Source organism: Notamacropus eugenii, chromosome 1 (genome assembly GCF_028372415.1).
Source record: "Notamacropus eugenii isolate mMacEug1 chromosome 1, mMacEug1.pri_v2, whole genome shotgun sequence".
Taxonomy (NCBI): Eukaryota; Metazoa; Chordata; class Mammalia; order Diprotodontia; family Macropodidae; genus Notamacropus; species Notamacropus eugenii.
In genome coordinates, this window is record NC_092872.1 from 402,358,321 (window position 1) to 402,384,785 (window position 26,465).

General features: G+C 38.1%; 1 protein-coding gene across 3 annotated transcripts in view; it reads left to right on the top strand.

Annotated features, from left to right (window-relative positions):
- Positions 1–26,465, top strand: part of KCNIP1 (potassium voltage-gated channel interacting protein 1) — a 587,701-nt gene that overhangs the window by 498,413 nt on the left and 62,823 nt on the right. Inside the window, exon 1 of one of the 3 annotated variants that reach the window (XM_072630945.1) lies at positions 24,276–24,468. The exons of the other annotated variants lie outside the window; for them this stretch is intronic. Coding sequence (XP_072487046.1) covers positions 24,360–24,468 — 109 coding nt within the window. The 5' untranslated portion in view covers positions 24,276–24,359. Of the gene's footprint in view, positions 1–24,275; positions 24,469–26,465 lie in introns of those variants that run through there. 3 annotated transcript variants of the gene reach the window in all.

Sequence of the window (26,465 nt, forward strand, 5' to 3'; positions counted from 1 at the left end):
TATGAGGCTTAATTTGGGGTGAAGGCTAAATGAGTGGAGAGAATGAGAGACAGAGACAGAAAGATAGAGAGATGAGAGATGTAGAGGGGAATTAACAGAACTCTGTAACTGACTAGCTAAAGAGAGTGAGAGTGAAAAAACGAGAATGACTCCAAGGATGTCAACACAGATGTGGAAAATGATGCTGCCTTGTACATCTAGGAGAAGGCAAGGAGAGATGTTTGGGGATGATGATTATGAAAGTTATTTTGAAAATTGAGTTTGAGATGCCTGCTGGATAGAGGTGCCTGGCAGGCCCATGGAGGTATGGATCTAGAGTTCAGAATAGATATGAGGACTAGATATGTACATTCCCCAGCCTTGAGCACTGAACATAGCAGGTCCTCAGCACATGACTACTGAGTTAAAATTGAATGGGAATATGAACGTCACTTTCCCAGAGAGTACCTGGTAGCCAATCAGGCCAACACTGGTCAACAAGACTGACCTTGGTTAGCTTTTGGAATAGGAATTTATTTCAGGGTCAGGGACTTTTAAAATTAAGGATTCAGAAGTAAAATAAAATGCCATGCAGCATTAAAAAGGCAATAAATAATTCTAGCATTGAGTCTTGTTTTTAATAACTCACCAATGCAATTTAGCCCTTGCTTCTTGGTGCATGTGTTAAAAAAAAAAAAGTCATAAAGTAGTTAATGGCAAATGCTTCATTACCGGGCTCCAAAGATAAATCAATTCCTACTCAAAGAGAGACATGGAAGGGCAGAAACTGGAATGCACAGTTGTAAAGAGTATAAAGGAAAAACAAGATTTAGATGCCCTTCATTCAAAATTCAACAATGCAAAATTTGTGATAATTTAGAGAGGAGCTGTCCTGGGACTTTCTGTGCCATTTTTCTAGTAATGGGAATAGGAAATGGACCTGTGGTTGCATTGGTACAGGGAACCAATTCAGGTTAGCGTCTTTTGCTGTAAAACTTAAGAGTCTCAGAGAACTGCCTAGGACCTAGAGGGGTCACACTCTCAGAAGCAGGATTTGAACTCAGGTCTTCCTGGCTTGCTATTTACTATTCTATGTTTCTTACCTCTGTTCCTCAGAGATGGCATAACTTAACAGAATATACAAAATTATAAGAAGCATATTTTTTAGTTATAAAACAAATTCCCACATTGGCAATGCCACCTTCCTTCCCTACCCCAAAATTGCCTGTATTCTGAGTCTGTCGCCTCTCTATCTGGAAGTAGGTAATGTGTTTCATCATTAGTCCTTCGGAAATGTGGATGGTCTTTGTGTTCATCAGGGTTCCTAAATCTTTTAAAGTTGTCTTTACGATATTATTATTGTATAAATTGTTCTCCTGGTTCTGCTCATTTCACTTTATATTTGTCCATACTGTTTTCCCTAGGTTTTTCTGAAACCATACCTTTCATCATTTCTTAAACCACAAATATCCATATTCATATACCATAAAATGTTCAGCTATTGCTCAATTGAAGGGCATCCCTCCCTCTCATTTCCAGTTCTTTGCCTCTGTCAACCTGGAAGTTTGGTTAAAGAGGCAAGCAGGTCAGGTGATATGTAATCCATATTATTTATTCTCTTAAAGCTAGCAGATATATGATCATGGAGCCAGAAAGAAACTTCTGACTGTCTGATACAAGAATGATCAGGCTTAAATCTGTTTTAGGACAATTCCCAACTCAGTATGTCTGTATCACTCAAATTTATGATCCCCACATACGATTAACCATTTATGAGAAAGGAATCTTCTTAATTGAATAGGTGGTAAATACAATAAGATAAGAGAGTTGACAAAGTGTCAATTGCAATTATGACCCAGGATATCAGTGTTTTCTTTACCATTAACATGCCATAGCATAGTAAGTGTCCACAAAATATTAAGATACAGAAAAAATATCCCATTATTTAATACAATGTCTTGGGTTAAGGGTCACATCCTTAAACAGAGGAAAAATGCACTTAAGTCAGCCCCATCTGAACTTATTGACATGAGAAGAAGTATTCTCTGAGTTTACTCAGAGAACAAAGAAGCTGTTTGATCAATTCAAGCTCTGGCCCTTATTAAAGTCCAAAAATGATATTAAATAATTATCACTTCTATAAAAAAATTGCTACTTTAAATATTGTTGTATAAGTGAATCTTTTCTTTGATCTCGTTGGGGTATAGACCTAGTAGGTATCTAGGGGTACCTGGGGTATCACTAGGTCAAAAGGTATGACCTGCTATTAGCTTTGAGGGCATGGTTCCAAACTGCTTTCCAGAATGGAATGGCTGAACCAGCTTCACCAACAGTGCATTAAAATACCTGTTTTCCCAAGATCCCTCCAGTATGTTGTTTTTCCATAGAGAACATATTTAAAATACTCAGTGATAAAAGCTAACATTTATATAGTGCCAAGCACTGTGTTAAGTACCTTGTAGTTATTATCTTATTTGATTCTCTTAACAACTCTAGGAGATAGGTGTTTTTATTATCTACACATTATAGATGAAGAAACAGAGGTCAAGTGACTCACCCAGGGTCACAAGTGTCTAAGGCAGGATTTGAATTCAGGTCTTCCTGATTCCAGAGCCAGTGCTCTATCAATGATACCACATAGCTGCCTCAAGAGAACTGGGAGTTTTCAAGTACTTCTCAGATCTCATTTTCTAGAATACTTGTGCTAATTATAAATAATCACTAAGTCAGATTAAATTGGGGGCAAGCATGTATTAAGCATCTATTGTATACATGAGTATACATGTATGTAGAAAGAGGAATATAAAATGTAAACTAGAACCAGTTTCTGCCCTCAAAGCACTAACAATCCCCTAGGAGAATCAGATACATAAAACAATAACTGTGGTACCAAATATTACATAAGAGTGGCAAAATTAAATGCTTTAGAAAGGCCTGGAGGAAGGCTTTTACCATCCAGGGGGATATCAGGTCACACATCATACAGAAGATAGCCTTTGATTGGAACTTTAAACAGTGTGTGAAGGAATTCAACAGGAGAAGGTGAGAAGAGAGGGCAGCCTCAGCATAAGGAATATAACCACCAAAGGTATTAAGAGCCCAAAGCATGTCTGGAGTATATCTTGCATTTTTGCTGTCGTTTTTCAGTGATTTCAATCATGTGTAACTCTTTGTCACACATTTGGGGTTTTCTGGGCAAAAATACTGGGGGTGGTTTTCTATTGCCTTTTCTAGCTTATTTTACAAATAAGGAAACTGAAGTGAACAGGATTAAGTGACTTGCCCAGGGTCACAAAGCTAGTAAATGTCTGAGACCAGATTTTAGTTCAGAAAGATGAGTCTTCCTGATTCCAAGACTGGTAATCTACACGCTAAACTATTTAACTGCATAAGTTGCATGGAAAGAAATAATATAAAACAAAACTGGAAAGATAGAATTGAGTTAGAACCTTAAATACCAGGCAGAGGGCTCCACTAAAGTTTTTTGAGAAAAAGAAAGAAATGGCATGGTCAAAAAGTACCTGTTACAGACAAACAGGTCTACAAGAATACATAGGGAGCTAGTCAGACCTAGAACAGGGGTGCTTAGCCTGGGGTCCATGAACTTGGTGTTTTTTTTTTAATATTTTGATAACTGTATTTCACAACAATGGTCTTATTCCATAATCTTCTGTATTTTATTTTATGCATATAAAAACATTATTCTGAGAAAGAAATAAGTTTATATATAATTAGCCTGTTATGTATCAGGCACAGTGCTAAGTGATTTATAAATAGTATCTCATTTGATCCTCACAGCAACTTTGGGAGGTGATTGCCATTATTATTTTCATTTTACAGTTGAGGAAACTGGGATTAAAGGACTTGCCCAGGGTCAAATAGCTAGTAAGTACCTGATTTGAACCACAAGTCTTCCTGACTCCAGACCCTGCTGTCTATCCACTGCACTGTCTAGCTGCCTCTAAGAGGATATCCCCAGACTTCACCAGACTGCCAAAGGGTCTAGATACACAGTAAGGTTAAGAACAACCTTGTGGAGGGTCTTTGAGTTCATCCTTACCTAGGAAATGAGATAGTCAATAAAAGTAGAGTGGAAATCTTGCTAAGTGACAATGAGGACCCAAGTAAGGATTTTAATCTATCATAAGTTCATAGTGGGTGATTTCCCCACCATGTTAAGTCCTTCTTGATCTTACCTATATTACAAGAGCTTCCTAAACAGTCTTCCAACTGTCAGCCTCTCCCTCCAATGTATCCTTCAAAACCCTGTCTTCTGAATGTTCAACACTGATTTTGTCATTCTCCTTTCCACAAATTTCCAAAGGTTCACCTTTACCTAATGCATAAAGTCCTATTTCTTTAACTTAATGTTTAAGTCCTATAGTCTGATTCAAACCAGCTTATAGTTTGAATTGATCTTTTGCTTATGTTTGATTTTCAATCTTCTACACTTGCCATTTGGAAAAGTATTGATTTACTGAATTATATAGATCTTCCAAATGTTGACACATTTCATTATACAATATCAAAAAAAAATCGCATTTGTTAATATCACCACTGATCTTATCAGAAAAATCCTTAAGTATTAGGATGCTGTCAAGCTCACAGTGGCAAATACAAGTTTTCCAAAATTCTAATTTTCCCTTGAAAGCTCAAATTTTATTGTTGGCAACAAATAGTGTCAGTCCTTGAAGTAACAGGCTCACTTGGTTCATTTTCAAGAAAATGTCTGCCAAATACCCAACTCAGAATAATCATTGTTTGTCAGCCATCCTTTCAAGTAAAAATGGTGCTCCGTGGAAAAAACAGCTAGTTTAACTCAGGACTCAAACAAATGAACGATTACTTTTCCCCAAGCCAAGTCCTACGTTTTGGTATGCAACAGAAGTGTTTTATACACACTTCCCATCATACAGAAGATTAAAAACAAAACATTTACTTACCAGTTGAGATTTCATAAAATTAGTCCTTTGCATTGTTTCATCATGGACATTCTTCAGGGATATTGACTTTTTCTTTTTTTAAATGTGAGTTCCTTGACAAATGAAGAATGTAATGCCATTGGGATAATTTAGTGTCAATGCCTTGATTATTGCTAAAATTCCAGCAATCTTACTAACTATTGCCTTATTTTTTAAAATTATTTTTGATTTCATTAAATATTTCCCAATTACATGTAAATTAATGTTAACAAACTTTTAAAAAAAAATTTTGAGTTTCAAATTCTCTTCTTCCTTCCCATCGTTCCCCCTCTCCTTAAGAAGGCAAGCAATTTGATTTTCATTATACATATGAGGTCATACAAAATATATTTGCATATTGGCCATGTTACAAAAAACACAAACAAAATAAACCAATAAAAAAGTAAAAAAGAATGTGCTTCCTCTCGGGAGGTGGATAGCATTTTTTTTCATCATGGGTCCTTTAAAATGGTCTTGGATCCTTATCTTCATTAGAGTAGCTGAGTCTTTCACAGTTGATTATCTTGACATATTGTTATTATTGCATACAATGTTCTGCTGATTTTGCTCACTTCACCTTGCATCAGTTTATATGTCTTCGCAGGTTTTTCTGAAACCATCCTGTTTATCATTTTTTAATAGTTCAGCAGTATTCCTTCACAACAATATAACACAATTTGTTTAGCCATTCTCCAATTAATGGCATCCCCTCAATTTTCAATTGTTTTTTGCCTCAACGAAAAGAGCTACTATATTTGTTTTTGTACAAATAGGTCCTTTCCCCTTTTCTTTGTTGTCTTTGTTGTTTAGGATACAGACCTATTAGTGCTATTGCTGGGCCTGCACAGCTTCATAGCATTGTGGGTGTAATTCCAAATTCTTCTCCAGAATGGTTGAACTAGTTCACAACTCCACTACTGTCCCAACTTTTTCACATTCCTTCCAGTATTTTTCTTTTTTGTCATGTTAGCCAATCTGATAAGTGTGAGGTAGTACCACAGAGTTGTTTTAATTTGCATCTCTCCAATCGGCAGAAAAATCAGTAGTGATTTTTCATATGACTTGATAGGTTTGATTTCTTTTTCTGAAAAGTGCCTGTTTATATCCTTTGATCATTTATCAGCTGAGGAATGGCTTTTATCTTTATAAATTTGTCTCAATTCCCTATATATTTAAGAAATAAGGCCTTTATCAGAGAAACCTGCTGCAAAAATTTTCTCCCAGTTTTCTGTTTTCCAATTTTGGCTGCATTAGTTTTGTTTGTGCAAAAGATTTTAAATTTCATATTATCAGAATTATCTGTTTTATTTCCCATAATCTCCTCTATTGCTTGTTTAGTCATAAACTCTTCCCTTATCAATAGATCTGACATGCATTTTTCTATGTTCCCCTAACTTACTTTTTATATTTAAATTCTTTATCCAGTTTGACATTATCTTGGTATATAGTATGAGATGTTGATCTAAGCCTACTTTCTGCCAAACTGCTTTCCAGTTTTCCTAGCAATTTTTGTTAAATGTTGAGTTCTTACGCTAAAAGTTTGGCTTTTGGGGTTTATCAAATTCTAGATTACAATGGTCTTTTTCTGTTGTGTATCTAAACTGTTTCTCTGATCCACCACTCTTTTCACAGCTAATACCAGATTATTTTCATCCTTTATAATATAGTTTGAAATTTGTAACTGCTAGGCCATCTTTCTTAGCATTTGTTCTTGATTCCCTTGATATTCTTAACCTTTGGTTCCTTCAGATGAATTTTTTTTTTTTTTTTACCATTTTTGCTAATTCTACAAAATAAGCCTTTGGTGGTTTGATTGGTATGGCACTGAACAAGTAAGTTAACTTAGCTAGAACCGTCAATTGTTTCAATTAACTTTCAAATTAGTTATAACTAAGTATACAATCATATCATCTGCAAAGAGTGGTAGTTTTACTTCATTGTCTATTTTTATTACTTCAATTTCTTTTTCTTTCCTTATTGCTGTAGCTAGCATATCTAGAATACCAAATAATAGTGGTGATAATGGACATCCTTGCCTCACTTGTGATGTTATTGGGAAGGCTTCATATTTATTCCTATTACAGATAATGCTTACTCTTGGTTTTAGATAGATACCACTTAGCATTTTACGAAAGGCTCTGTTGATTCTTATGCTTTCTAGTGTTTTTACTGAGAATGGGTGGTGTATTTTGTCAAAAGCTTGTTTCTGAATTTATTGATATAATCAATGACTTTTGTTATTGGCATGGTTAATTAGTTTTCCTAATACTTAGCCAACTATGCATTCATGGTATAAATTTCACCTGATCATAGTGTACGAGATAAATTGCTATAATCTACTTGCTAATATTTAAAATTTTTGCATCAATCTTCACTAAAGAAATTAGTCTGTAGTTTTATTTCTCTGTTTTTGCTTTCCATAGTTTAGGTGTCAAAACTATCTTATTTACCTTTTTTTCCCCAAATAGCTGATATAGTATTGGGATTAATTGTTCTTTAAATATATAATAGAATTCACTTGTGAATACATCTGGTCCTGGGGATTTTTTCTTAGGAAGTTTATTGATGGTTTGTTCAATTTCTTTTTCTAAGACAGAGCTATTGAAATATTCTATTTCCTCTTTTGTTAATCTGGGCTGCTTATATTTTTGTAAATATTCATCCATTTTATTTAGGTTGTCAGTTTTCCTGACATATAATTGGGTAAGATAACTCCTAACAATTGCTCTAATTTCATCTTTGTTGGTGGTGCATTTACCCTTTTAATTTTTGGTACTAGTAATTTAGTTTTCTTATTTCTTTTTTTTTAAATCAAGTTAATCAATGGTGTTCTAGTTTACTGTTTTTTTTAATAAAAACTCTGTTTTATTTATTAGTTTAGTGGTTTTTTTAATTTTTTATTTTATTGATATCTCCTTTTATTTTTAGGATTTCTATTTTGGTGTTTATTAGGGCTTTTTAATTTGTTCTTCTTTTAGTTGCATGTCCAATTTATTGACCTGCTTTTTCTCTCTCTTATTGATGTATGTATTTAGAGATATAGCTTGTCCCCTAAGTACTGCTTTGACTGCCTTCCACAAATTTTGGGATGTTGTCTCACTGTTGTCCTTGTCTTTAATGAAATTATTCACTGTTTCTATGATTTGTTCTTTGACTCATTCATTCTTTAAGATTACATCATTTACTTTCCAATTGGCTTTTAATCTATTCTTCTACAACTCTTTATTAAATTTCATTTTGTTGCATTATGGTCTGAAAAAAAGGTGAATTTAATCATTCTACTTTTCTGCATTTGGTTGTGAGATTTTTATGCACTAATATGTGGTTAATTTTTGTGAAGGTGCCATGTATAGCTAAAAAAAAAAAAGGTATACTCCTTTCTATTTCTGTTCAGTTTTCTCCAGAGGCTTATCATATTTAACTTATCTAAGATTCTATTCATCTTCTTTCTTATATATTTTATGGGCAGATTTATCTAGCTCTAAGAGGCGAAAATTAAGGTCCCCTACTAGTATAGTTTTGCTATCTATTTCCTCCTGTAATTCATTTAACTTTTCCTTTAAGAATTTGGCTGCTGTGCCATTTGGTGCATATGTGTTTGGTATCAATATTATTCCATTGTCTATGGTTCCAGTTAGCAAGATGTAGTTTCCCTGTTTATTCCTTTTAAATAGGTCTGGTTTTGCTTGCTTTGTCTGCTACCATGATTGCTATATCTGTCTTTTTTTTAATTCAGCTAAAGTATAATAGATTCTGCACCAGCCCCTTATTTCAACTTTGTGTGGGTCTTTCTGTTTCAAGTGTGTTTCTTGCAAACAACATATCATTCTGCTATCTGCTTCTATTTTATGAGTGAGTTCGTTCCATTCACATTCACAATTATGTGTACTAACTGTGAATTTCCCTCCATTTTCTTCTGTTTATCCTTCTCTTTCTCTTTTTATCCTGTTCCTTCTCTAAAGTTTGTTTTGCTTCTGCCTACTGCCTTTTTTAAATCTCCCCTCCCCCACATCTTCTTCTCCTTCCACTTCCTTGTTGGATAAAATAGACTTCTATTAATAATTGAGTATGTATACACACACACACACACACACACACACACACACACACACACATATATATTTTCCCTTTTTGAATCAATTTAAATGTGAGTGAGGTTCAAGTTCTGGCTGCCGCTCACTCCCCTTCTACTCTCTTTCCCCCTCCACCATTGTAAAAGTTCTTCCTTTTGTGCATCTTTGATATAAGTTAATTTCCCTCATTCTCCCTCTTCCTTTCCCCTTCTCCCAGAGCATCCCTCTTTTCACCTATTCATTTTTTTTTACATCATCTCAACAGATTTGACTCACTGTGCACCTTCTTTCTGTGTACGTTTCTAACTTGCTTAATACTGATAAAGATCTTAAAAATTACATGTATCATCTTCCCATATAGAAAGATAAACAGTTTAACCTTACTGAGTCTTTTATGACTGCTCTTTCATATTTGCCTTTTTATGTTTCTCCTGAATCATGTATTTTACAGTAAAATTTCTGCTCTGGTTTTTTCATCAGGAATGCTTAAAAGCCCTCTATTTTGTTAAGTATTTTTTTCCCCTGAAAAATATACTCAGTTTTGCTGGGTAGGTTATTCCTGGTTGTAATTCTAGCTCTTTTGCCTTCTGGAATATCATATCCCAAGCCCTTTAATGTAGTAGCTGCTAAATTTTATGTGATACTGACTATGGCTCTACAGTATATCAGTGATTTCTTTCTTGCTGTTTGAAGCATTTTTTCTCTGACAAGGGAGCTCTAGAATTTAGATATAATATTCCTGGGAGTTTTCATTTGGGGATCTCTTTCAGGCAATGATCAATGAATTCTTTCCATTTTTATTTTACCCTCTGGTTCTAGAATCTCTGGGCATTTTTCCTTATTAATTTCTTGAAATATGATGTCTAGGCTCTTTCTTTGATCATGGTTTTTAGTTAATGTAATGATTCTTAAATTATCTATCCTTGATCTATTTTCCAGGTCAATTGTTTCTCTGATGAAATATTTCACATTTTCTTCTATTTTTTTTTCAATCTTTTGGCTTTGTTTTACTATTTCTTGATGTTTCATAGAGTCTTTAGTTTCCACCTTTTCTCATTGTTATTGAGTTGTTTCAGTCATGTCTGACTCTGTCACCCATTTGGGATTTTCTTGGCAAAAAAAAAAAAAATCTAGAGTGGTTTTCCATTTCCTTTTCCAGCTCATTTTCAGAGGAAACTGAGGTTAAGTGACTTATCCAGGGTCACATAGCTAGTAAGTTTCTGAAACCAGATTTGAACTCAAGTCCTCTTGGCTCCAAGGTTTGGCACTCTATTCACTGTGCCAACCAGCTGCAACTTCCACTTGCCTAATTCTAATTTTTAAGGAATTATTTTCTTCAATGAGCTTTTGTACCTCTTTTCGCCATTCATAATTTCCTTCCTTTGCTTTCTTTTTTTTAACATAATTTTTCCTCTACCTCTCTTCTTTGATTTTGAAAATCATTTTTGTTAGACTTGTGTCCAATTCACATTTTTTTCCTTTGAAACTTTGCTTGTAGCGATTTTGAGTTCATTGTCTTCTTCTGAGTTTATGTCTTGATCATCTCTATTACTATAGTAGCTTTTTTATGATCAGATTCTTTGTTTTTTTATTCATTTTTAATTGTTTTTTTGGATCTTTGTATTAATGATGGCCTCTGTTTCTGTCAGTGGGGGTGAGGGAGTCTATCTCAAGCTTCAGGGTTTTTCACATTACTATTTTCAGAACTGGTTCTGGGCATTTGGAAGTTTTCAGTGCTTCCCATGTGGTGTGATTTGGGAAGAGATTTGGTCACTGTTGTCTTGGTCTGCATTCTGGTCCTTACCCTGGAAGGACTCTGATCCCTTGGGTTTGCAATCAATATTGCTCTTTAGGGGACTTCCTCCCTTGGGACCAGAAGTGATATTGTTCCTGAGGGTCCCTGACCCCTTGGGGCTGAAGTGATAACATGCCTCAAGGTTTCTACTCCCTCTTGATTGAAAGTACTCTTTTCCACCCTTGAACTCTGCTCCAGAAGTGGGTATAGGCAATTGGAGTTGCCAAACAGCATCTTGTCCTGTACTAGCAGAGGGGTTTCCTGTAATCTCTTTCTGACCAGTTGCCAGGTCCTCTTACCATCTCTGGCTTGAAAGCACCTAAGCTGCTTCTGCTTACCACCATCACCTAGTCCCACCACTCATGTTTCATCCATATGGACTTGAGGTCAGCCTCCTTCCACATGTCACAGACCTCTTTCTGACCTCTTAAGTGGTCTTGTGCTGGAAGAATCTCAATCTGACCTTTTGTTGGCTCTGCCACTCCAGAATTCAATTTGAGGTATTATTTGAAAGTTGTTTAAAGAGGAATGGTGGGAAAGTTCAGCTGAGTGCTTCTCTACTCTGCCATCTTAGTTCTACCCCCAGAAGTCCTCACTATTGCTTTAACACCAATTATTCCAAGATAAACCATGGGATTCAAAAAAGTTCTTTAACATGTTGAATATTTCAGCAACACTTGTGTTTGTGGCCAAGCATACACATAAAAGAACATCTTTTTCCAGTGATTAGCTGGTGTTGATACCGGATGAATCCAAACAAAATAGAAAATCTAGTCATGTCAGCAGATTCATCCATTTGTAACACAAAAGTACCATTCTGCAGATGAGATATTAACTCAGTCTTCGTGTTAGCAGCTAAATCTTTAATTCACAGATCATGTAGCTTCTGGAAAACTCCAATGCACACTCATGAGAGAATGAAAGTGAAAAAAGGCAAATAACATCTTTGTATTATTATGAAAATATTTTTGATTTCACAAATGCCCTGAAAGGACTTCAGGGACCCTCAGGGGTCCCTAGACCACACTTTGAGAATCACTGCTCTAGATTATATTTACTCTGCTGCCTCAACATTATATCCAAAGCAGATCATTCCACACCTTGTGCCTTCTTCCCTCTTTGCCTATTATTCCTCCTGCTTGAATAACAATCTATCTACTCCCTCCATATCCAACTATTAAAATCTTATTTACCCTCCCAAAGCTAGCTCCAATGCCACCTCCTCTATGAAGCTTTCCCCAATTTCCAATTATGGAAATAATCTCTCCCTTGTATTAACATTCACTGTACCTTGTTTGTGCCTCTTTTGTACAGTTATTCTATTTTGCATTAATTTGTCACACTGTTAACTGTTATGGGAATAAAGGCTATAGGGTTCTAAAAGGACAGGAAGCCCATGGGGCTACCAGTGGCCCAGGGCCAGGAGGCAGAGGAGGAGAAGACAGATAGAAATATTCCCCAAGTTACCTTCTATATATTTTGAATATACTACATGCTTTTTCCTACAATAGAATGTAGGTTCTTTGGGGGCAGAGACAATCTCCTTTTGTCTTCTTATCTCCAACTGTGAGCACAATGTCTAACACAGAGTGGGCACCTAATAAGTGATTGTGGATTGATGCTACTGATGGTTGCCCTAAGTGCAGACAGAGGAATATAATGATGGACAAGACAAGAACTTTGCCCTTTAGGGGCTCATAGTCTGAAATTAAGGAAAGTATGATATGTAAAGTTAAATAACAACGTGAGAAAGAACAACATAGCACGGGAGCAATCTAAAAGACATTAAAGGTCAGCATGGTTGATGGTCAAATAAGTGACACTTACCACGTGTAATGAGTTGAAGGTAGGGAAAGGGATCCCTCTAGGAGGAGAGAAGGGTCATGGGAGGTTAAATAGAAGATATAGAACATCAGTTACTTAGGCCATGAAACGATGTGGATACATGGAGAAGAATAGAGAAGTCATTCCAAGTAAGGGACCAGGTTCAGGAAAAGCAGAAGGGTAGGAAAATATTAGGTGGATTTTAGGGGGAGGGAGGAGAAAGTAAATGCATTATGTTTTAGCCCATGACAAGAAAAAGCAATGATTGCAATTATCATTTTGTTGTGAAAGGTCATCATTTGTTAGCTTGAATAAACTTCTAGTCTCTGATTGTTGAAACCTTATAGCCTTGGACCTATGGCTCAATAGTCTAAGTTCAGTGTAATGTTTTGGGATATCAGTAATTCAAAACCTCAGCTAAAGGCCCACCTCCACCAATGCCAGTGCTATCCTGGATTACACAGAAGACAAATAACTCTTAAAATAAAAGGCACTTAATTAAAATGATAGGGAGGTAAGTAGTAAGAAATTTAATCAGATAGTAAACATTTGTAATATCTATTTACAAAATGTATATCCTCTCCCACTCCTTCAGGGGAGTGATACTTAAATTCTCCTGTAATTCGTCTACAAGAGTCAGAGATAGATATAATTTAAATTCATGGCATTAACAGTTTGGTTTAAGAGCTTCATGATTTGCTTTCCCTCCAGTCTCAGCCCTGTGGACTAGAGAACACTGATTCCTTAGGGCCAGCCAATGATGACCAAAGCCTCTTTCTATTGCTCTCTTATTTTTTTTTTTTTTTTTGGAGGAGGGAGGCAGGACAATTGAAATTAAGTGACTTGACCAAGGTCACACAGCTAGTAAGTGTCAAGTGTCTGAGGCAGAATTTGAACTCAGGTCCTCCTGACTCCACAGCCAGTGCTCTTTTCACTGTGCCACCTAGCTGGCTATCTTAGTTTAAGGTTCCCACTCTTTATGCTGCTATCAGCTTCTCAGTTCAGCCACCCACCTGCTCTTCCTTCTCCCATGACCAAGAGGTTTTTCAAATGCAGAACTTCCTGCCCTTCCTTGGGGTGAGAAGCCCTACCCTTTCAATTCTACCCCTCAGCTTCCTGGTGCCAATCACCCCCAAAGTCCTTGAACTTTCTACAATAAGCAACAGCTCTTCACCCAAAGGTGCTGTTTTAAAAGTTTGAATCAAGGGCAAAGGAGTTAGCTAGCTAGCAATATTACAGTTGCAAATGTCTGTATGTGGCATGTTCACTAAGCCTGGGCCCCTGCCATGAAATGAAACAGAAAAACATTTAATTGTATTCATGGGAATGTAAGCACATTTATCCCTCGCTGACTTTGTTAAATAGTGACTTCAAGGATGATTCGATACCTCAAACCAACATAAGAGTAAAGTTGTCAACAGAAGTGTAACTAAGTGTGCTAATAATTGAATAAACTCTTTCCTACCATGGTACATTACCTCCTGTACCCTTTCTGGTCCTAAATTCTGATATCTGCATTACATTAGCCACTGACAATAGTAATTTGGGTAAATTGTTGTTGGGGAGCAAAAAACAGATCGTATCTGAAAGGTTCAGACACCAAAAATTAACACCCTGAAAGCATGGCAATAGAGTAAGAGAGTTCCCTATCCTAACGAATAGGACCTGTTCTCACATGTGAGTGTTTATTCCTGTTGAAGCAGAAAGCTTCTCTAAGCTCTCACTCCCCCTTCTCTTCCCTAGGCCACAAGGACAAATAAAGTCTTGCTTCTGAGAATCTTTTAATGCATGACAATGTGGCCCAAACCCAGTAATATTCCAATATCTTCTAAGTGAAACCTGAACCCCCTCATTATTTACAAAGCTTCTGCTTTCAGTTCTTTGGAGCAAGCAATTTTCTAATCAGACATAATTATGGAGGATAAAAGCTTTGGGCTAGATCCATTACAGATTTTCTCTTTTCTCCGCTGACCCTCAAGTGTCCTATGCCTAGAGATGGTAATGAACAGCACCAGTGCCCAATAATTGCCTGGAGAGTACAAGTTCAATAGAGTTGTAATGAGTCTGAGTGGAAGGTGCACCATGTATCACAGGAACCTGGAAGATCCTACCACTCTTCAAACAAACATAATGGTCTGTACTAGACCTCCCTCTGATTCTGGAAACTAGGGCCCTGGCAGGGAATAACTCTGATTATCTAGCAGCTAGTGATTTACCTGGCATGTTCACGGCGGACCCATTGATGGGCCTTGGACAGTGCAGGTGTGGTCCAGTGTAAAGAGCACAGGCTGGATATGAGGAGATCCAAATTCTCATCCAACTTTCAGCAAATCAACTAGTCAATACACATTTATTAATTACTTACTATGTGCCAATTACTATGATAAGCATCAAGGATACAAAGAAAGGCAAAAACTTGGTCTCTGCCCTTCACTTACCTTTTCTGTGCCTCAAGTATTTCTAGAGATAAGATAGGAAATGCCTTTCTCAAATAGTGGTCAAATGAAACAGTGTATGTGGATATCATCTGAAGATTCATATACTATACAAATAGGAGGTATTATTATTACTGTTATCTGGTCAAGTGTCACCTCTGTCCATGGAGCTTCTAATCACCTACTCAAAGTACTCTCTAACAATGAAGAAGCCTTGGTGGGCACCAACTCTCCAGGTCCCAGGGTTTCAGGAATCAATGGGATGGTGGCTATGGCTCTACCAATTTGGGATAATCAGACTAATGTGTCTAGGGAGGAGGCCCATTGGAAGTAAGGAAGAGAATAAGTATTTATATAGTGCCTACTAAGTGTCAAGTACTTTGCTAAGCAATTTATAAGTATTAAGTTATTTGATCTTTATAATAATCCTGCAAGGGAGATGCTACTATTATCTCCATTTTAAGACTGAGGAAACTGAGGCAAACAAAGGTTAAGGGACTTGCCCAGAGTCACACAGCTAGTAAGTGTCTGAAGGTGGATTTGAACTTAGGTCTTTTTGACTCCAGGCTCAATGCTCCTTGGATTCGTGGCACTTCTGAGGTCTCAATTCTCTCTCACAGTGGCATGATGGTGTGGAATGGGAGTGGGAAGGACAGACCTCTCTCAGATTATTCTACTAATCATAAATTAGAGCTGGAAGAGGCATTGGAGCCTAGAGGGGGAACTTATTGGCCTAGGATTACATAGAGAGCAAGTGCAAGGGCACAGATTCTAACTCAGGTCTTCTGATTGATTCCAAGGTGTTCTTTCTACTCCATTCCCCTAGCTTTCATCCCCACTCTTTCACAGAGACCAATCAACTGATAAATAGGCATTTATTAACTATCTACTCTATATTAGGGACTGTGCTAGGCTCTAGAGGTACAAAGTCAAAAAAATAAAACAATCCCTGCTATCAAGGACCTTACATTCCGTTAAGGGATGCAGGACACTCATTAAGAGTAATAGTATATTGAACAATTGAAGAAAAACTACAGAAAGATTTCAGGTTTAGGAATATTCAGTATTGAGCTTTGTTTGGGTAACTCACTTCCCTCCACAGCCCTAACTTGTTCAGGCTTTTCAGGACCAGCATCAATTCTGCCATAAGGAGAGACCCCTGTAATCACCTCTTTGGGGTTGAGTCCTGTGGCCTGTAGGCATCCCGAACTTGGCATGTTAAAACACAGCTTTCCCCCAAAATTCTTCCCCTTTCCCAAACTTCTCTATTACTATGAAGGACATCATCATCCCTCACAACTAACCCAGGTTTGCATCCTTGGTCAGCCATCATCTACTCTTCCATCTCCTTTTCCCTATATCCAGTCATTTGCCAAATCTTATTTCTTCATTCCCATTTCCCCTATGAATCCCCTTTTCTCCACTCAGACAGCCAATACCCTAATTCAGTTCCTTATGATTTATCTCATGGAATAATGCAGTAATCTCTTAATTGATCTACCTGAATTCATTCAGCTGCCAAGATTTTTCTAAAGCAGAGGTCTGATCATGACACCTCTTTACTCAATAAACCTCAGTAGCTTTTTCTCACCTTCCAGATGAACTATAAAGTCCTTCAGCATTTAAAATTCTTCACCATCCCTGCTCCTCCTATCTGTTCAGTCTTCTTATACTCTAGTACCCTCCACATATCCCATAGCCCAGCCATATTATCTGGAATTAGCTTAATTCCTTGTTCTCTTAACCTGACATTTCATCTCTCATCTTCATGCCTTTGTACTGTCAGTCCCCTATGCCTGGAAGGCTTTCCCTCCTTATCTCAGTCTCTTAGAACTTCTAGCTTCCTTCAAAACTTGGCTTAAATGCCATCTTCTTTAAGAGGATTGTCCTGGTTTCCCAGCTGCTAGTACCTTCCCTTTTAAAGTTACTTTTCTTTCACTTTCTGTATCTTGTGTGTAGTCATGTATTAGAATGTTTTCTCCCCCATTAGAAAGTAAGTTCCTTGAGGGAAGTTTTTGCTGCTTTCTTTTCCCCCACATTACCATAAAATACCATAATGCTTGCTGATTGATTGATTTTTTTCTTTTTTTTACCTATTTCCCTATTTCTGTCCTGGGCTGAATATATTAAGATAAGGAACTGGTAACAGCTTCATTGGGAAACCTGAAGGCTAGCATACTGGGTCTGACTGGGGAAAGCTTCCTTTAGTGGGAGAAGAGTCTATAGGCTGCACTAAATGTGGAGGGGAAGCACTTGGATCAGGGACCTTCCCAATGCATATACCTCCAGTTTTTACACTGCATCCTACAGCAAGATCCCTGGATTCTAATTCCGTCTCTGTCTCTTATTGGCTGTGTGTTTTGGGGAAGTCACAAGCTCCCTAGATCTCAGTTCCTCATCTAGAAAATTCTAATAACACTATTTTCTCTATCCACTGCCGAAGGTCAGGGGGAAGTGTATAAAGTGAAATAAGATAGATTAAAATGTTTCGAAAAGTTAAAAGTACTTCCGAAACACAAGTTTCTACTATTATTATTATTATCATAATTATCAAATATAATCCTTGTAAGTCCAGGAAATGCTACATAAAGGGATCAAGATAGAAGCTAAGATGAAATAAATTCTCTAGTTTTATATAGTGATGGGAATAGAAATTATTTTCTCTGGGAACTATAAGCAACCTGCAGCTAAATGATTTGCTTCCTCACAGAACCCCGCAGAGTTCTCCCCTCATTTCTACCACAGCTTTTAAAGAAAGAGACTCAAGATGAAATCATTGAGTATATTTTAAAATACAGACACATACACATACATGTACATATACACATACACACACATATCAACCTTGACAGAATCATCTGGGAGATTTATTTCCTACCACATATAAATGAATGTTACAACAGTCAATGCACAGAATTACTTGGAAAACTCACTTGTAAATGTAGAGCACTTGCCTCTGGGTAATTGTGAGCATGGGCCAGAAATTCTAAATGCATTTGCAAAGCTGCCCCATGCCTGAGGATGTTAATTGGTGGTGAGTAACACCTCTGGGCCTAAAGACTGTGCCAGGTTCCAGCTGAACCTCCAGATGGAGGACCCCAAGCATGGGAGTGCAGGACAGAGGACAGAGAATAAGAGAAGAGTGAGTTAGTTGAGAAAATTCTCTAGGACCTGGGGAAAAAGTCAAGCTTACTGTTCAGTGATTCAGGAGTATTATACTGGTTAGAGGAGGTAGAGAATTAGATCAATTAATTGATTTCTAAGCAATTATTAAGTGCCCACTATGTGTCAGGTACTGTGCTAGTCACTGGATATTCAAAGACAAAAGTCAATAGTCCTTGCCTTCAAGAAGCTTATATTCTATTGGTAGAGACAACATGAATGGATAGATAGATGTGTACACAAATGCAGATATAGATATAGATATAGAAAATGCAAATTCAAGATAACTTTGGAGGGAAAGAGAAGAGCAGCTGGGGGGGGAACTAAGAGAGACTTCACAGAGAAAGTGATGCTCAAGCACAGTCTTGAAGAAATCCAGAGATTCCAAGATAGTCAGTCACTATGCCTTTCTTAAGTACCTACTGTGTTCCAGGCACTGTGCTAAGTGCTAGTGATACAAAAAGTGATACCCTCAAGCAGCTCACAGTCTAATGGGGAGAAAAGCAAAGAAATACATAAAGGAAAACTACACATATATAGGATAAATAGGAAAGAATTAAAAGAGGGAAGGACACTAGAATTAAGAGAAATTTAGAAACACTGTCTGTGGAAGGTACCAAGAGGTAGAACTGAGGACAGAGAGCATTATGGAGGACAGCCAGGACAAAAACACAGAAATAGGCCATCAAGCATCATGTGTATGAAACAGTAAATAGGTCAGTATGGCTATACAATAGTTGGCACTTAGCATAGTCCCTAGCACGTAGTAGGTGCTTAATAAATGTTTGTTGACTAAAAATAGAGTTCTTGGAGGGTAGCAATATGTATAAAAAGACTGGAAAGGTAGGAAGGGTCCAGGCTGTATAGAGCTTTAAATACCAAAGAAGTTTTTATAATAACTTGCTTCTGTTTTGAGGAGCCAGGAGAACTTCAGAAAGTCCAGCCTTGAGCAGGTGGGGGAGAGAGTTGGACAGGCTAATAAGAGAACACAAACTCCTTAGGAAGCAGAGGAGAGGTAGAGCTGTATTAGGAAGGAGCTGGGTTCTGATATCTCATCCTTAGGGACCTCTAAGTTAAGACCTGTCACCTTAACCTGGACAAAGCTGGACTCTCTTTGCTAACATACTTGTACTGGAGCATTTGTTGGGTAGTACAATATTTGGTGATAGCCAGTCTCCAGAGAGAAATCTCTGTATTATATAGAGGCAGTAAGTGATAGAACAAAGATGAGAATGCAGATATTCTAACTTTCTGACTTCTGGGTTACTAGGGTGAGATAGTGGATAGAGAACCAGACTGGAAGTCAGGAAGATCTGAGTTGAAATCCAACCTCAGAAACTTAGTAGCTTTGTGACTCTGGGCAAAACATTTAGCCTTGCCAAGTCTCAGTTTCTACATCTGCAAAATGGGGGGGGGGGGGTAATAATAGCACCTTATCTTGGGGTTGTTAAGAAGATAAATGAGAAAATATGTGTAAGGTGCTTTGCCAAGCAACAAGACAGAGGAGTACACATTTCCTTTCATTCCCATGACCTCTTAAATCTCTCCAAAACTGAAACTATGAGCCAAAAATAAAGCAACCTCAGTTATCTCCATGGTGTAGGACATCCAGAATTCAAGAAAAGGTTTTAAAAAACCCAAATGCACAAACTGATGCTCACTGACTCTAAGCCTATTCAACAGCCCTCTTCTACGTCCCAAGCTACCTGAAGAGAGGCTACACTAGCATACCCAAGGATCCAACACAGGCTTACAACAAAGCCCACCACCACACCCTAGACCCCTCTCCTTTCTTCCAGTACTACAGAGACCCTAGCTGCAGGATGCAGAAGTTTCCCCTGGTGGAGACAAATGTCTAACATGGCTACAGCCCTTCAGGAACAAATGTCTGATGGGAACCACAACCCCATAGCACCAGTGTTGCAAAGCTCTGAACTGCCATTCCTGGGTAGACAGCCTCATATAAGCAATGCAGTAGCCCTCTGAACTTCTAGCGAAGGGCCAGAAAACTAAGAAACAGAGAGAGTGAGACAAGCCACCAGGACAGCACACCATGTGTGGTAGACTATGCAGCATTCCACTAAGCCTGAGGGAAAGAGCACAATGTACAAGTGGGGTCAATTCTGACCACCCAAAAGTCACCCAGGGCAGAGTCCTAGGCTGAAGAATCATGAGTTGCCTAGCATGGGAGAAGGCTGAGAGATCTTTTAAAACCCAGCCTCCAAAGGAAACCATCATCAGAGGGGGCAGAGTCAGAGGAGAATAGGGGAATAAGACTGAAATATCCAGAGAAAACAGGAAGATGAAAACTCAAGACCTTGACCATAAGCAGTTAAATCAACAGGGAAAACAGTAACAACAGAAGGAATTATTTCCTCCAGATCTAGTAAACAAGTTCAAGAATCCATGAATAAATACTGCAAAACAGAAGAAAATGATCAAACATTTGATAAGCCAGAGGACCCTGTGGAATGGCAGGAGAGCATGAAATCACAATATGCTGTTAATGAATGGTTCAAAAGAGAAATCAGAGCAGAATTTATGACCTGCAAAATAAAATAAAATGGATGGAATAGTAAAACTGGTATCTGCCATGGCAAGTCTCACTTGAAAAACAAAAGAGAGAACAACAGATTGGGAATGTAAATATACAGAAGTGAAGGACAATTTAATCTGAGAGAAGCAAAACCAATACCTTCATAAGAAAATGTGTGAATTATGCATGTAAAACTTAAAAAACTATGTAAATGCTAGCTCTTATTACTCAAATGTCCTATGTCATGCACAGGACAGCCAGTGGTCCATGAGTTGTCAGCATTCCCCTAATCAAAGGTAGACACAGTACTTTATCTGGTTTTGTTTAACCATAAAAGTGAAGGCTTTGGATAGAAACAAACTAAATTCACCGTGCAAACTTGCAAGGAATGCCCCACACTTTTGGGTGATGCTGCTCTGTCCTCCAATGTCTAGAGATTCCATCTGGCTGTTTTTGTGTCTGACAAGGAAAGAATTAATATTCTTTCAGTCTGGATAAGTCAAGCATAACTTCCATTCATTGTCTAGTCCCCACCCACCCACCTCCATTCCCCCAGTGTCCATGAATGCAAGGTGATCTCTGTATCCTGTGGTTTGGTAAAGATTGTCATTATTCAGCTGCCTAACTGTCAAACTGTAAACCATCTGTGCAGCCTGGGAAAAGCGTAGTGAGGATACTGCCAATGTCTAGAAAGGCAATACTGGCCAAATTCAGACAGTGGCACAATGTGTCATTTACAAGAAAGATGTAGGAGATCTGTGAGGAAGAGTAGAATTTTTAGTGATTACTGAATTGATCATTATAGTAACAGCTAACATTAATATAGAGCTTTAAGGCTTGTAAAGTGCATTATATATATTATCTCATTTGAACCTTGCAAAAAGGTGGGTGTACTATTATTATCCTTCATTAGAGATGAGGTTAAGCTATTTATTGAGCTATTTACACATTTAGTAAATATCTGAGGCAAGGACTGAAGCAAGGTCTCTGTAACTCCTAGCTCAACACTCTCTCCACTGCTCCACTTAGCTCATTTTAATGAGTAAACAGAGTAAACAAAGACACTACAACGTTCTTGGCACCAAGCTTGTTATTTTGACAGATGTTCATTTTTTATTATTACCCTAAGTAATATATTATCACATTGCTTTTTAAGAATAGCCAGAAAGTTCTATTTGTATGAATACCTACCATAGTCTCCTGTACAAAACTGGAAACCCAATCATTGTCCCAAATAGAGGCTCTTGTTTTCCTTTTTTGTTTTATTTTTGTAAATTGAACCATCTTGAAATATTATTTGTTCTTCCACACATGTTGCTCATCAGAATAGGCATTAACCTTGAAATTTTAGTTGTTTCAGTCATGCCTGAGTCTTCGTGACCCCGTTTAGGGTTTTCTTAGCAGAGATACTTGGAGTGGTTTGCCATTTTCTTCTCCAACTCATTTTACAGGGTGAGGAAACTGAAGCAAACAGGATTAATTGTCTTGCCGGGGGTCATACAGCTATTAAGGGTCTGAGGCCAGATTTGAACTCACAAAGATGAGTCTTCCTGACTCCAAGCCCAATGCTTCCTTTTCCTAGGCTAATTTCAGAAATCTGGAATGTCTCTTTTAAGGAAAAATGGAAATATTATATCTCTAGGACAAGGATTCCAGCAGGTGCTTCAGTTTAGGGAGAGCATGTAGAACCCTGAGTTGAAGTGGAGACTCCATGCTAACCTCCTAGTCCAGGATGCCCTTGTTCTTGTGTGTGAGTTCTGACTTTCCATATTGCACATTTATTCCCAATTGATCTACACTACAACTCCCTGAGATGAGGAATCTGGAACTTCAGAAAGGTTAAGTGATTTTCCCAAGATCACAAAACTAGTTAGTTCAAGAGACAGAACTCGATATGGTCTTGGAGTCAGAGAACTCTGGGTTCAAATCTGAACTCTGTGACTTAATAACCTCGGAAAAAGCATTATACGTCTCTTGGCCTCAGTTTCTGTACCTGTAAAATGAGGGGGTTGGACCAAATAAATCTAAAATCTGATCATCCCATGAACTCATATCTTTTTTAATTCTGTGTAGTCCTCTATCCACTATGGCTTGTTGCTTCTCTGAGATGATTCAAATTGATTAGATATGTAGGCACAATAGACAGTTGGTGTGATTTGAGGGTCATCAGAAAAACCACTTGGCTCAAATTATTCTTCCATTAAGATATGTTAGGGGCTGAATTTCTACCATTAGGGATTCATTGCTTTTGGCTAAGCACTGGACTCTATAAGCATGTTCTTTTAAACTAAAAATATATCCAAAGAGAAAGATATTATCAATAGCACCTTGGCATGAAATCAATTAGCAGATTGATAGGAGGGACCTAAAATCATAATCAGATTTCTAAGGGACCTGAGAAATCACTTACTCTAAACCATTCCTTTAACAGTTGAGGAAACTGAGGCCAAGAGAGGTAACGCCCAGTGTTGCATTTCTAGTAGGTAACAGAGGTATGACTGGAACCCAAGTCTCCTGATACCTAGTTGAGTATCCTCCACAAGAGACCTGGGTCCTAAAATAGAACAAAGAATATGAAAAAGGAGGAAGATGACCGACTTTTTCACTTCACAATTTTACCCAGGGCTAGATCACTGTGCAAGGAGAATCCATCTTGCCTTTTCCCACAACTGGGACCATGCCTCCTCCAAGCCCCCAAGGAAAGGCCTACACCCTCATCATATAAAAATGTACCATTTTCCAACAGACCCCAGAGCTCAAATCCACTCTTCTGGCTTCCAGTTTTGAAAACTCAGACAATCCTTCAACCTCCTTCGTTAAACACTAACAGGCACCTAAAATTCACTTCATGACCTCCTGCTCACTCAGCCATTTCCAATAACGGAAATAATATTAATGCTGAACTATTCCAGCAGACAAACACCACAGCCGCTGCTCAGTCCACTTTTGGAGTAATCTGCCTTAGGATATGGTTTCCAGGAATGCACTGAATCATAAAGATAGAGGGACACTTCCACCTGGAAAATCTGCTCAGTAAATGTGTCACAAAGAGAGGTGGAACAAACAAGCGTGTCATGTTCTTTTTCAATGGGTTTTATCCTCCCAGCTCCCCAAAGACCAAGAGCAGGAAATCTTTGTGTTCTGACAACAAATATGATTTCTCTGAAAATGACCAAGAATGAGAAAATTGCTCTGAGTCCCAGATTAGAAATGGTTTGAAATATCTCGGGGTTTGGCAGTTATTTCTGAGGCTTGTTGAAAAACAAAAACCAAACTGCCCTGGAACTGCCCTGAGGAGAGAAAGGAAAGAAAAGGGGAAAAAAACAAACCAAAGATTACCACTAAATGCTGAGACTGCATGCTGGAAGGAAGGGGAGAGGGAGCTGGCAGAGTGAAAAGAGAGGAAGGAAGGGAGGGAGGGAGGAAGGGAGGGAGGGAAATAGGAAGAGAGGGAGTATGAGGAAAGAGAGGCAGGGAGGGAAAATGAGCCATTCAGTTATTGGACTGGTGGGCAGGGAGCTTTTGATCTGACTGTTCTGGAGCTTTAGATGTCTGCTGGTTATTTTGTTCTCGTGCCAGCGGGTATCTGTGAGCATGTGGAGTAAAGGGGACTCCGAGGGACTTCAGACATTAGGGATTGTGGTGGTGATATGCTCCTCTCTGAAACTTTTACACTACCTTGGCCTAATTGACTTGTCGGATGGTAAGCAGACTGATAAGTTTTCATTCTTTGTGAATGTGGTTTCAGATGTTGCTTGCTAGGAGTGTGTGTGTGTGTGTGTGTGTGTGTGTGTGTGTGTGTGTGTGTGTGTGTGTGTGTGTGTGTGTGTGTTGTGTGTGTGTGTGTGTGTGTGTGTGTGTGTGTGTGTGTTTTAAGTGCCCTGGGTATGGGGGACAGTCAGGTACTTCCTTTCCAGCACGCAGATGTATAGATCCCTATCTTTTTAATGCTTGTTAAATATGGATGGGAATTGGAGGGAGGTGAGACTGGCTATGTGTGAGATTAGAATACTACCATTCTCCTACAAGGAGGCAGGGAGCAGGGGAGCAGGGGGGCAGGGGTAGCAGAGTTCTATTTCACTCTCCCTGATATAGGTGTATTATATCTCTTCTGGTTATTTATTGGCTGTCATGCCCACTGAATGAGTCTATGATGAACAGTAACTTTTAGAGAATATATGTTTTCAGCTAACTTCTTGTTTTAAGACTGATGCCTTTTTTTAATCTTTTTTTCTTTGACTTCCAATATGATGCCCCTCCCTCCCCACTCACTTCCATTAATTTCTAATTCGAGCCTCCCATCCACTGAGATGATATATAGCCATAAATCCAGGGAAACAGGGTATTTAGAATTAGAAAAACTAGGGCAGTTGAGCTGCAAGACTTAATTAAGGGGCTGAGGGAATAAAAATCTTATTCAGCCACATTTTTTTTCCAGGTAAAGGGCAATTCATTGCAATGCAATCTTCTGGAAATACATTTTTGATGGTCAAAGTGTTTTAGACATCTAGAACGATTCCTATGTTAACGAGCTACACAGAGAAACAGCTCACCACAAGTTCACTACATGTGTAAAAAGAAGTGGATTTTTTTTCCCTGAGAATGACAGAATGATGTGAAATGTTCCCAGAAACACTTATTTGAATTACCAGAAAATACCCGGCCAAAGATAAAGAATGAGTTATCTAGGTTCGTATTAGCTAGCTACTGGTGGATTGAGGAAAGGAATAGATTCCATTGAACTATTACCCTATGGTTGGAAAGCTGAAGCACATATGGAAATTTTCCATAATAAACAAGCCTAACATGAAAAACTATTGTGAAGAATTATTCAATAAAGAGTCATAAGACAAAGATTCTAGGCCCCTCCTGCTTTGCCACTGACCAAGCTTTGTGATTGAGAACAAGTCACTCCTGGCTCTTCAGGCATTAACTTCCCAAAGGAGTAGTTAGATTAGGTGATCACTAATATCCTTTCCAATTTGCTTAAGTATATACATAGACAGATAGATATACATATGTGTATATATATATATATATATATATATCGATATAGATAGATGTATACCTTCCTTTCCCTCAGTTAGCTTTTGTGTGTGATTCAGTGCTCTACTACCACATGTTTCTGAAAGGGACCACAATTCAGAACTTACTCTGGATGTCTTTACCCCTCTCCAGGGATAACTTTCCAACTTGTTCAGAGAAATTACTCACAAAAGAAGAGCCTGGGGATTTTGCCGGGGTGGGGGTGGGGAGGTCATCTGGAACTCATTTTCATATTAGGTGTTTCCACCTTCATTCCCCAGAGGTAGAATTTAGGGCTTTCTAAGAACACAGTTAACTCAATTACTCCTGTACAGTTTCAGCCATGTTATTTTCCCAGCCAAAGCAAATCAGGGATGTTAGTGAGACAAGGTGATTGTACATTATACTTTAACTTGACAACACAATCATGTTTTCTTTTGGTTTTTTTATCCGGTTGGGAACCCAATACCATAAAACCAATCTAGACAGCTTTCCCCTCCCCCTCGACATTGTATTTGTAACATACCATACTGCTAAGTGGGCGGCTAGGTGGCACCATAATGCACAGAGGCTGGACCTGAAGTCTAGAAGACTCATCTTCCTAAATTCAAATCTGACCTCAAATACTTACTAGCTATATGACCTTGGGCAAATTATTTAATCCTGTTTGCCTCA